We start from the raw sequence: 12200 nt of genomic DNA on the forward strand, positions 1-12200 counted from the left end.
AAATAGCATTCTTCAAGGCAAGGTGTCATGAGTGGTAGTTTGTGTTGCGGAGTAGGATATTCTTTTATTAAAAACTTGTCATTTTCCTTGTGTGTCTTTGAACACATATTAAAATTTTTTCACTTTTACTATCTTTCCCCTTCATGATACCTGATTTTTATTAGATGACTAATTCTTATTGTGTTTCATTGGCAATATATTGAGTACCTCTCCTTTCATCAGTATCCATAGAGTTTGGTTTTCTCTTGAAGGGTTTTTTTGTTATTTTTACTGTTGTTTGTTGTTATATTAAGTACTTCATTCCAAGATGGTGAGCTAGAAATGATTGACAGCACAAGAGAAATAGTTTTGTGAGCAATCTAGTTGCTACAACAAGTTATCTTATTTGTCTTTAGTACTTATTTAATGTTGTTTCTATATTTCATTTTAGTTAGTATCCATTAGAGTGTTGAATTATAATGTCAGATAGCTTTTGGTTAGTTATGCTACAACTCTGGAATTTATGAAACAAAAGCCAATTTAAATGATATTTCAGAAAGTTAAAATTTAATATTAAACTACTTCCTAAAGTCATCTGTCTTGCTTCTTTTTAGGGTGATGATCCATATCCTTGGCCAATGTTTTCATCATACCCTTTACCAAACTGCTATTTGTCAGACAGTGTTACGAGAAATGCTGATCTAAAACAAGGTAAAACATTTACCATCAAGTGCCATGTTTTATTGCTTTTTCTTTTTATAATTTGAAAAAAGATAAAGTATTATGAAGGGAGATTAATACCATTTTTCACTCAGCTCGTATACATGAATACATATATGTCTGTTTCTTTGTAAGTTTTCATTATTTCACGTTCCTTACTAAATGAATATTTGTATGATGCCGAATAGTTCTTATCAGAACCTTTTTTTTGTTTTAAAAAAGGGGATAAGTGATTTTCGATGAATTAATTCTCGATACGAAGAACTTTATTCAACAGATTAATATTTTTTAATATCTGTGTGCCATACGTAAGTCCTGTGTGCTCAGGACTTAAAATATAAATGTTATGTAAATATAATAAAATAAAAATTCTGGTATTTATGACCTTTTAGGGAATACATTCAAGTAATTAGACAATTGTATGGTAGTACCGTGTGATAGGAACTAAATATATAGAAAAATGTGTAGCCTGCTAGGGTAGCACATAAACAGATGCTCTTCCAAAGAACACTGAGTTTAAAGTGAGACGTGAAGTAGGTGTTTTCTGGGCATTAGAAGAGCATTTTTGACAGAGGAAACAGCAGTGAGACTAAAAGGAGCAAATTGTATTAAGAACCATGAGTAGTTCAAGGATGTATGAGATTTGGAATGTGAGGACAAGAGTGACCAGATAAGACTTAGACAGGTAAGCCAAGTTCAGCCGTAAGACCAGGGTACCTCAAGTTCAGGTATTTAGACTTTATCATAAGAGCAATAAAAATTCAAGCAGTTTTTAGACTTGAGAATTCTAAGATGAAATATGAAGATTTTAAACCATTGATTTGAGAAGTTAAATCTTAATATCAACATGATCTCCTTGTCGTACTATCAAACTTGCATTGGAAAGAAATAACGTATATAATTCATTTCATGTAGGTTAGATTCCACAGAGTGATTGTTGAAAAATAAGAAATTTTTCTTCTATGTGAGGCTTCATAAGCCATTTACTTTTCCTGGTGTTTACTTGCCTTAAATCAATCAATAGAGGCCATCAGTTGATACACGTTTTTATTTCTATCCAGTGTTTAAGATATACACTGTGTATCTCACAATTGCATAGAGACAAAATTCTATTTTTTTTCTATCTACCTAGGTTAGGGAAAGAGAACATGAGGGATTTTTTAAAGTTATTAATATTTGTCTTTTTAATACAGTTTTAAAATTTTGCCGTGTGTTTTTCTCTTGTGTGACCTAATTCAGAGATGTGGGAGCGATATTAAGTATTTTTCAAGAAGAAACTCTTGAAAGAATATCATTTTGGACTCTTACCACTGACTTGCATCTTTCAGTGAACCCAGTCTTTTATGTCTTCCTCTCCTACTTTCAGTCTTTTTAATCAGTCTTTATATTTTGTCATTCTGTCTTTAGGTTTCATTATGTATTTGCCTACTCATTCCTTTATTCAACATGTTTCATGAGTGCTGATTATCAGGTACTTCACTAAGCACCAGATATAAGATGATGTTTAGCACATGATCCATTCTTCGTGCCTCAACCCTTCAGCCCTTTTCCTTGTTACCATATAGCATCATTACCTTTGCTAAATTTCGCTTGGAAACAAATATATCTTTTCTTTTGAACAGCACATTCATTCATTGTCAGTCTTACTTTGTGACTGCCATATTAGATAGTTTGTTTCTTCAAAGTATAATAGTTTGATTAAAAAATATGCTTTATTTTCAAATGACCAAGGCAGACAAATCAGAAAGTAAGATTAAATGGAGGATAGTTCCCTGAGAAGGAAAAAAAAAAAAAAAAAATCAATTCCTAGGAATCGGTGCTCAGAGGAGTGTAATTTTTTTCCCTGCTCTACTCTTATAAGTGATTTAGAAAAGGGAGTAATAATAGCTTCTCTGTCTAGCCCAGAAGATAACTGCAGAATGGTTATTAACCTCTAGTGAGCCTGGAATGCTGCCAGGCAGTCATACAGTGTGTCCACAGGTCCTACTCTCCTAGTCTCCTAGATGACTGTTTTCAAATCTTCTCTTTCATCAAACCTTCCTAACCTCTTCCCAATCTTTCCTACCAGATGGTAACTTTGTTTCCTTTTTTTTTTTTTTTTTTTTTAAACTGAGGAAATAGGAACAGTCAGCTTCCATGTGCTCCTGATACATGTCAGCTCACTCGGCTGCATCTGTGCCAATTTAGATTTTGTATTACTATGAATAAAACTGCAAATGTTAATTACAAAGTCCAGTTTCTCCATTTGTGCCCTGCATTCCATCCTCTTTTTTGCAAAGATATTGCTTCTAACAGTTCTCCCTTTTTCTTTATTGTTTTTCTGTGGGGGTGGGGTGTGGGTATGAATCTCCACTGTAGCTTTCCTACAGGTCAACAAGCATGCTGTTAATTTTTCCATATTTAAAATATCTTCTTTTGAATTTACTTTTCCCTCTCTACAATCCCATTTCTGTCCTCCTACTGCAAAATTCCTTGAAGGAGTTGTCTAATCTTAATGTTGTAGTTATTCTCTTTCCATGCTCTCTTGAATCCACTTGAAAGCTAATCAGACTTTCACCCGTACCATTCTACCATGATTAAATCGACAGGTCAGATCTCATCCTCGTCCTACTACACCTAGCATTAAAAGTTAAAATGTTTGATGCCTCTCTTTTTTGAAACATTTTCTTATTTGGCTTTCGGAAAGTACATTATCTAATTTTTTTCCCCCCTGCTGCATTTCTGGCAAATTCTTCATCTCTTTTGTTGGATCTTTCACATCTCTCCAACCTCTAAACTTTGGAGTGCCCCAGGGCTCAGTTCTCTTTCTTTTTTTGGCTGTACTTATTCTTTTGGGGATTTCATCTAGTCTCATGACTAAAATACCATCACTCTGATTTATATCTTAAACCCGTATTTCTACTTGACTGTGTTCTTATATCTGTCTACTTGACACCTTTACTAGGATGGTTAATAAACATATCAAATTTAACACGTCTGAGATAAATTTCTGATACTCTTTCCAAATCTATTCCTTTGGTATTCTTTCTCATTTCAGAAAGGACAACTTTGTGCTTCCAGTTCTTTAGGCAATAAACCTGAAGGTTTTCTTTGACTCCTTCTGTCTTCATAACCCCACATCTAATGTGTCAGCAAATGCTCTTGCTCCTTCATATCTGAAATAAAACCACATTTCACTCATCCACTACTACCCTCATCTCTCACCTGTATTATTGTAGTAACCTGTTCAGTTTGTTTCCAACACAGCAGCCACAGGAATGGCTACTGAAATGTGGGTTGGATCATTTAACTTCTCTACTTGAAACCCTCTCATGACTCCACTATAGCCTACAAGGCCCAACTCATTTGTGCCTGCCTTTCTGTCACATGTTCTGTTTTAATTTAGTACAATTTCAATTTTCTTTATTTAACTTCATATTTTCCCACCATATTGGATAGCAACTTCTAGTTGCCTTTCTGTTTGTACCTAAAACACAAGTGTTTGAATAAGACATTATTCTCAATTTAACAGCAGTACCTAATACTTCCTCCTAATAGTGGTCCTGGCATTATTGTGGTTCTTGTTAAGCGGGAGAGAATGATCTAGGTACCAGTCAGTGGATAGCCAAAGAGGTACCTCAGGAAGTGATTTTACATAGGTACTTACTGAGTCAAATATGAATCAAATATATGTCATTCTGGTATTGCTGATGTATCACTCACCCTATACTCGTAGAAGAATGGCAGAAAATGGGAGAGGAAATCAGAAGCATGTCTGACTTTGATAGTACCTAAGAGAATACAGTGATGATATCTCTGTAACCTCAGTGAGAATACTGGAGCCAAACGTATTTCTAGCAGATATAAGGCTAAATTGAAAGTAATGTTCCTGGTTAAATACTGTTCAATAAGTTAAACATTAATTATGCATTTAAAAATACTGTTTAAGCAATACTTTAAGATATAAATAGCTATTTTAAAAGCAAGTGTTCATATACTTTTTAGATTTAGAGGTAATAATTCACTGATTCTGATAGATGTTATTCCAGTCACTTGCACTGCAATATTTTGGGGTATCATTTCATTGTTGTGGAAAAAAAATCACTGTAGTTGTGTGCACATGGTGACATTCACCTAATTTGTCTCCCAGCTTCTAGATTTATCCTTCTTGCTACACTTAGCATTTCCTCATCTGTTAAATTGCCTCTTGTTAGTTCCTTGGCATCAGTGTTAGCTATTAGATGATTTATCTTCATCTGTGAATAAGAATCTTGAGACATCATTTGGTTCAGTTATTTTTCTTTGTATTCATTTTTAGGGTCACCATATTAAAATGTAAAAGCCCTTTAAAAGCTGATTAACATTATTTATGTACATATGTCACATATGTGAACATACCTAAATCATCATACATAAAAAAAAAAATCTCTTCCAAAATATCATCTCTCTGTTATCTGAGAGTTGAGAAAAGTAGGAAGAAATGTGTTAGTACAGTAACTTATTGTTCCTGTGCAGAAGATAAGAAAGAGGGAAGGGGAGTCAGAGAAAGAAGAGTTTGTACGGTGGTTAAAACCAAGTGTGTGTTAGCATGTCAGTGAACTACTAGAGATTAACTCATAATTCCTTTCCGTATGAAACAGGAAGATTGTGAGATAGCAATCTGTTTTGTTTCGTTTTTGTTTTCCTAAGCTAAAGTTAGATCTCCCAGGAGTTATAACATCCCTAGCAACTAGCATACATTCCATTTTGATGTGTTCAGGATGAGTACTTCTTTCTCTAAGGAGGAAGGGAAATTCAGTACTTCCATACTGGGAAATAAAAATAGCTTGAGGAGTTGGATAGTGTACTCTGGGTATTGGAAGCATCAGAGAGAAATATCTTAATAAAATGAAAAATAAGCTCTTCTTACTTCCCTTTCTAGCATCTTCCATTCACTTTATTTTTTATTTTATAATGTTTATTCAGGCTGAATTATAAAAATCGGCAGTCTAGATTATGCCTGTATCCTATATACCTTACTACTGTAGAATTGCTATCTTTATCAAGAAACCATTTGGAAATATATTTACTTCGTTGGGGCTGGTGTCTTCAAAGTGGAGAGTAAGTTGGTGGTGGTGGTGGTTTTGGTTTTTTTCGTTTGGTTTTGGGTTTTTTTGGTCATTGCCTGTATGTTTCTAGTACTCCTAACAGGGCCAACAGAGTAGCAGAAGCACAGCAATGACTCACAAGGTTACTGACAGCCAGGCCATTGGCAATGATTGCTATTCTTTGACCTTAGAAATTCACATGGCTGCTCATTGAAAGCCTCAAACATATTAGTAACTCCTGATGTAAGTAAACTTGAATGTTCTAAGAACTCCTCAGTAGTCACTCTTTACCCATACATCCCTCTGGAGATCCTTCCTTTGTGCTGTCTAAGAAGTAAACAGAGTGAAAGCTAATAACAAATATGTTACTTTACCATTCTTTCATCCTGCTTGTCTTTTACTTCATCTCTTGTCTTTTCTCTTTCTTAGGTAATTATCCTATATATTCTTCATCAATCATATAGGTCTTTGAAAAATTTTTAAAACAGCTTCATTGAGATATAATTAACATACCATACAATTAACCCATATAAAGTGTGCAATTGAGTGCTTTTTATTATATTCAGGTATGTGCAACCATCACCACAAATTTCAGAACATTTTCATCACCTCAAAAAGAAACCCAGTATCCTTGCTTCCCCTCTTTCCTCACCCAACTCTAAGCAGCCACGAATCTTTCTGTCTCTAGAGATTTCTCTAGTCTGGGCTTTCATATGAATGGAATAATATAGTATGCGGTATTTTGTGAGTGTCTTCTTTCCCTTAGCATGATGTTTTCAAGGTTCAATAAGGTTTGTCCATGTTGTAGCACGTATAAGTACTTCATTCCTTTTTATGGTCAAATAATATTATATGGATATACCACAATTTGTTTATACATTTGTCTGCTCATGGACACTTGGATTGTTTCCACCTTTTGGCTGTTATAATAATGCTGCTACAAACATTCCAGTACAAGTTTCTGAAAGTGCCAAATCCTAGCCACTAGGCCACCAGGGAACTGCAGGTACAAGTTTCTGCATGAACATGTTTTCATTTCTCTAGAATGTTATACCTAGGAGTGAAATTGCTGAATTATATGTTAACTATGATAGTTTGAGAAACTGCCTCACTGTTTTCTAAAGCAGCTAAACCATTTTACATTCCCACCAGCAGTGTATGAGAGTTGATTTTTTCCACACCTTCATTTGTTATCTGATATTTTTGATTCTAGCCATCCTAGTGGGTGTGAAGTGCTATTTCCTTGTGGTTTGATTTGCATTTGCTTGATGACTAATAATGTTGAGCATCTCCTCATGTTCTTCTTTTTAATTGAGGTATAGTTGATTTATAATATTATGTAAATTTTAGGTGTTCAACATAGTGATTCACAATTTTTAAAGATTATACTCCATTTATAGTTATTATAATATATTGGCAATATTCCCTGTGCTGTACAGTATATCTTTGTAGCTTATTTATTTTATACACAGTAGTTTGTACCTCTTAATGCCCTGTCCCTATCTTGTACCTCTCTGATTCCCTCTCCCCATCTCCCCACTGGTAACCACTAGTTTGTTTTCTATATCTGTGAGTTGTTTCTTTTTTGTTGTATTCACTAGTTTGTTTTATTTTTTGGATTCCACATATAAGTGATACTCTTCTTGTTCTTATTGGCCATTTGTATATCTTCCTTGGAGAAATGACTATGCAGATCCTGTGCCCATTTTTCAGTTGGGTTATTTGTCTTTTTAGTACTGTATTTTTTATATATTCTTAGTATAAGTCCCTTATCAAATATATGATTTAGAAACTTCTTTCATGCCTTGAAATACATTGTTTGTGCTTCTGGGCCTCTGCTCTTGATATTCCCTTTTCCTGGAGTACTAATTCCTACTCTTCATTTGGGTAATTCCTTCTAAACCTTTTGAAGCTTAGTCTGAATGTTACTTCTTCATAGAAGTAATTTCCACCTTATGTAAATAGACTTCTTCCCTTGCTTCTCTCTCTGGCTCCCTGTTTATTTCTCTAACAGCACTTATAGTTTACCTATGAGGTTTACTTATGTATTTATTTATAAGCAGAAAACACAAATTGGAAGCAAATATTTCACAAATAAGTTTCAGTCTAATAGAAAGAAGGGTGACTTTCCAAATGAAGCCTAAGAATCTGTTGCTAGTTATTTTATGAAATCTTCCATTTATTTGTTTCTTTTGTAGCAGTTGTTTATGATATACTGTATAAAATGCACATTCAAAAATGTCTGATATCCTTGGAAAGAAGTACTAAAAGTTTTCTGTATAGATTTTCTTTGCATTTATATTAAGCTTACATTTTTCCTCCCCTTGAAATTGAGGTTCTTTCTTTTTACATTATTTATAGTATAAGTATAATCTTTCCTTCTATATAATAATCTTTTGAGAAACAAATTATACAATATCATCAAGTATGAAAAGATTATGGTGCTTACCATAACAAAGAATTTCAGAGTTTAGGTATGAAATATTGACTCTAATTGAATTTTGTAAACATGAAACTTGATGATTTTCCTTTTTTCCATTTTACTCAGTGGTAGTAAGTGCGTGCTTAATTGCTTGTTGCCAGAGGGAGCTGTCCCGTGCATTGTAGGATTTTTAGTAGCATCCTGGTCTCTGCTCACTGGATGCCCATAGAACTCTCTCTTTGCACCCACCCCTCCCAGCTGTGACAGCCAGAAGTACCTACAGACAGTACTGAAATATGGGGAGCAAAACTTAGTCCATTTGAGAACTATAGCTATAGATACGTTTTTCCATTCTAGCACTTCATACAAATAGAATCACATAAGATACTTTATTTGTGCTTGCTTTCTTTAAGCATAATGGTTTTGAGATTCATCTAGTTTGTTACATGTACCACTTGGTTGTATCATTTTACTAAGTAGGATTCCAGTGTAGATAACTACAATTTGGTTAAACATCACTTTTTGTTTGTATTTTCTTAAAATCCTTAAAAACAACTGCTTTAAAATTTTTGGCTGCTAATTGTATCACCTCAGTCCTTTCTGAGTCTTTATATTAACTGATTTAACTACTGGTTATGAGTCGGTTTTTTTTACCCTTTCTCATGTTAGTAATTTTTAATTGAATATTCAACATTATTAATTTTACATAGTTGAGTTCTAGATTTTGCTGTCTTTAAAGAGTAATGGACATTTTTGGGCATGCAGTCAAGTTACTCGTGGATCAGTTTGGTCATTCAGGGCTTTCATTTTTTTGTTAGGGTAGGTGCAAAGTTGTCTTTATGGCTAATTTAACTCTGTTACTAAGGTGTGACTCTTCTGGTCTGTGGAACGCTGGTAATTAAGGAGGACTCTTCACACTCTGTTTGGAACTTGGACATCTTCTAACCCTATGTATACTCTGGGAATTGTTCATTTTACAGCTCTCAGCTGTTCTTTACCCAGTCTTGTGGAGCTTCACTCTTCAACTGCACAGCTGATTCTTTGCAACCAACTTGACAAAGACTTATACAGATTTCTGGAGTTCTTTCTTTGTTCATCCTCTTCAGTACTGTGATCCACAGATTTTAGTCTCCTCAGTCTCTCTGCAATTTGACTTCTGTCTCTTTAACTCAGCCAGACCTCCAGGGCATCCGCCTTCCTGCACAGTGATCTTGAAAGTGATTCAAGAAAAAAAACTGGGCCCAATTGTAAAAGCTACTTCATTAGTTTCCCTTTTCTCAGACATGACGGTCCTGTATTGCCTATTGGCCAGTGTCTGAAAACAGTGTTTTGATATATTTTACCCATTTTTCAAGTTGTTTATGGCAGGAAGGCAAGTCTGTTTCCGGTTCCTCCATCATGACCAGAAGCAGGACTCTGGTTTTTAATTTTTTTGTGTGATTATAAACATAGAAATTTTGGCAAACATTAAATTCTGTGTATCGTTCATGCTTGTTCTACTCCCCAAATCACTGATTCAGAGTTACTGTATTCCTATGGTACCATTCCTTTGATTCCATTTCCCCTTACCTCATTCTCCATGCCCAAGGGCTTTTGCTGGAGTAAGATTATTGGCCTCTCTCTGGACTTCCTCACTTATTCTGTACAAAGTTAGGAAAGAAAAATGTTTGGTAGGTGAATTTTGGAGAAGGAATGGAAAATCTTAGATTAGCCTACTTAAAGGCTGTATTTCCAAGTTAGCCTAACTTTTTTGTTTGTTTGTTTTTAAAAAGTTTTTTTAAGTTAGCCTATCTTTAGATTATACTCATACCTTTCCTAACAAGGGCAGTCAGGAGAGGCCTTTGGTGGTCTGTCATTGTCTGTGATTGAATATATTCAGTGCAGGGGAGATACTTGTAAGTCTCTGTGGCAGGAGATCCAAGTTGTGGTGCCTAATTTAGCTGTTATAGTACTAGCACTGATATTTTGAACTCCATTTATCTACTCTTGTCTACTTTTCATTTGGTTCCAAATTTAGAGGGGGGAATAAAGGAACTGTTTCCCTCAAACTTGGTAACATCACAGATACAAATTTTCAATAAACATCAAATCACTAAATATTTTTAGCTGTGAGGTTGCATATTGAAGAGCTCACACTTCCACTGAGAGCTGGGGGAAATGATAACCAGAGGTTATGAGCATACCAAGTTGTCTCTCTAGGAGTCTTGCAGGCACTCTTGTCTCCAGCTCAGCATTTGTTTATTGCCTCAAATCAAACTTCCAGGTACTAAATTGGGCCCTTTAGCCTTTCTACCAGTTGGTAGATTCAGATGCATACCACATTTGCTGCTTCAGAATTGTTTACAGTCTAGTGCCTGTGCTCTTTTCCTTAGAATGAGATGAAAAGGCAAAATAGAATAGCAAATGTGAAAGGAGAGAGACAGGAGAGCAAGATGAGGCTGTAGAGCAGGAGGGAAGAGGGAAAAGATAACAGGATTTTTAAAAAGCAGGTAATTTACAGAAGAGCTGTATGGACATTCTCTATCTGAAGGAGATGGTGGTGGTTATAAAAGACAGGCGTACACATGGATAGAAAGAATGACACAGAAGGAAACAAAGATGAAAAACAAACTGCATTTGTCTTTCCAGTCATGTGCCACTAGTGATTTTTTATAGAAGTATAACTGACTCTTAACAGTATTATATTAGTTTCAGGTGTACAACATAGTGATTCAGTATTTTTATAGATTATGCTCCATATAAAGTTTTTATAAGATATTGGCTACATTCTCTGTGCTGTAATTATATCCTGTATCTTACTTTACACCTATGGGGAGTGGGGCAAGATCAGTGAAGGGGATTAAGAGGTACAAACCATTAGTGATTCTTAATAGGTTCTAGATAGTTTGTTCTTGGGAAATAAGTAATGTAGATATTCTGAATGGAAACTATAAAAATTCCGTTTTAATGCTGTTCAGTTGTCTTTTACCTAACTTATATTGAGATGCATTTAACATTAATACTCTGCTGTTAATAATATAATTTTCAACAAAATTATCAGCTTTGATATTTCTTGTTTTAAGGTTTTGAGAATATTTATTAAAAATAATAATTTTCTCCTTTGACTAAATCAGTTTCATTTTTCTCTAGATATTGCTTCTGATTGAGGCCATTTATGGAATATTACAGAATCATTCTGGTCTTGATATTTAAAGAGAATAGATTAGATTAGTACTAAATATCAGAATTATACATTCTTCCAACAAAACAGTTTCTAGTTTATGTGTATATTTATGAGTGTGCATATGTTTGGTATATTTGTATACTCATGATGATTGTATGAAAGAATATGTCTGTAGCTTTGATATGAGAAGGTTTTTTAGTGACCTAATTGTCAAATACAGAAGTAGTTACATAAATTATGATTTATATACTTAATCATATAATTTTATATATGATGACTGTGAGGACTGTGTGAGGATATGTAGCTGCTTTTTTAGGACTAAATAAAACCAGTTTAGACCATTGGAATGATATGTATGTCTTGTTTTGTTTTGTTATATACACTTCTTATGTATGTCTTGATTATGCTCAATTATACTCCTATCTGTGTATATATTGTATATGCATACACAGACACACACACACACACATGCTTTATGACATATAAGTTTCATGAGGGCAAGTGACCTTGTCTGTCTAGATTGTTACAGCCACATAGGAACTCCATACATGTTTACTGAATGTATTTTTACAAAGATTAGATGGAAAAATAAAATAGTTCAGTATGGTAAAAAGTTTAGTTTTTTAAAATTTGTAAGAACAAGGACTTGCTTTATTATAACTGTATTCATTTTAAAGGATAAAGAGTTGGTTGAAACCCTCTCTAGTGTTAGATTGACTACTGGTGTACCCTTCCTGGTGGAATTCATCAGCCCAAAGTAGAGCTTAGGTGGCTGTATTTTGTAGTGTTCCTAACCACTTCTTTGGGCAGAAGTAATCAGGCCTTTGACTCTGTACTTTGAAAAAGTTCT

General features: G+C 34.4%; 1 protein-coding gene across 5 annotated transcripts in view; it reads left to right on the forward strand.

Moving 5' to 3' along the window:
• TBC1D32 (TBC1 domain family member 32) overlaps positions 1-12200 on the forward strand; it is a 189087-nt gene that overhangs the window by 118664 nt on the left and 58223 nt on the right. For all 5 annotated transcript variants that reach the window (XM_036870860.1, XM_036870863.1, XM_036870861.1 and 2 more), the window contains one exon: positions 594-690. In XM_036870860.1, the coding sequence (XP_036726755.1) occupies positions 594-690 (97 nt within the window). The remainder of the gene's footprint in view (positions 1-593; positions 691-12200) is intronic.

This window comes from Balaenoptera musculus, chromosome 12, assembly GCF_009873245.2.
Source record: "Balaenoptera musculus isolate JJ_BM4_2016_0621 chromosome 12, mBalMus1.pri.v3, whole genome shotgun sequence".
NCBI lineage: Eukaryota > Metazoa > Chordata > Mammalia > Artiodactyla > Balaenopteridae > Balaenoptera > Balaenoptera musculus.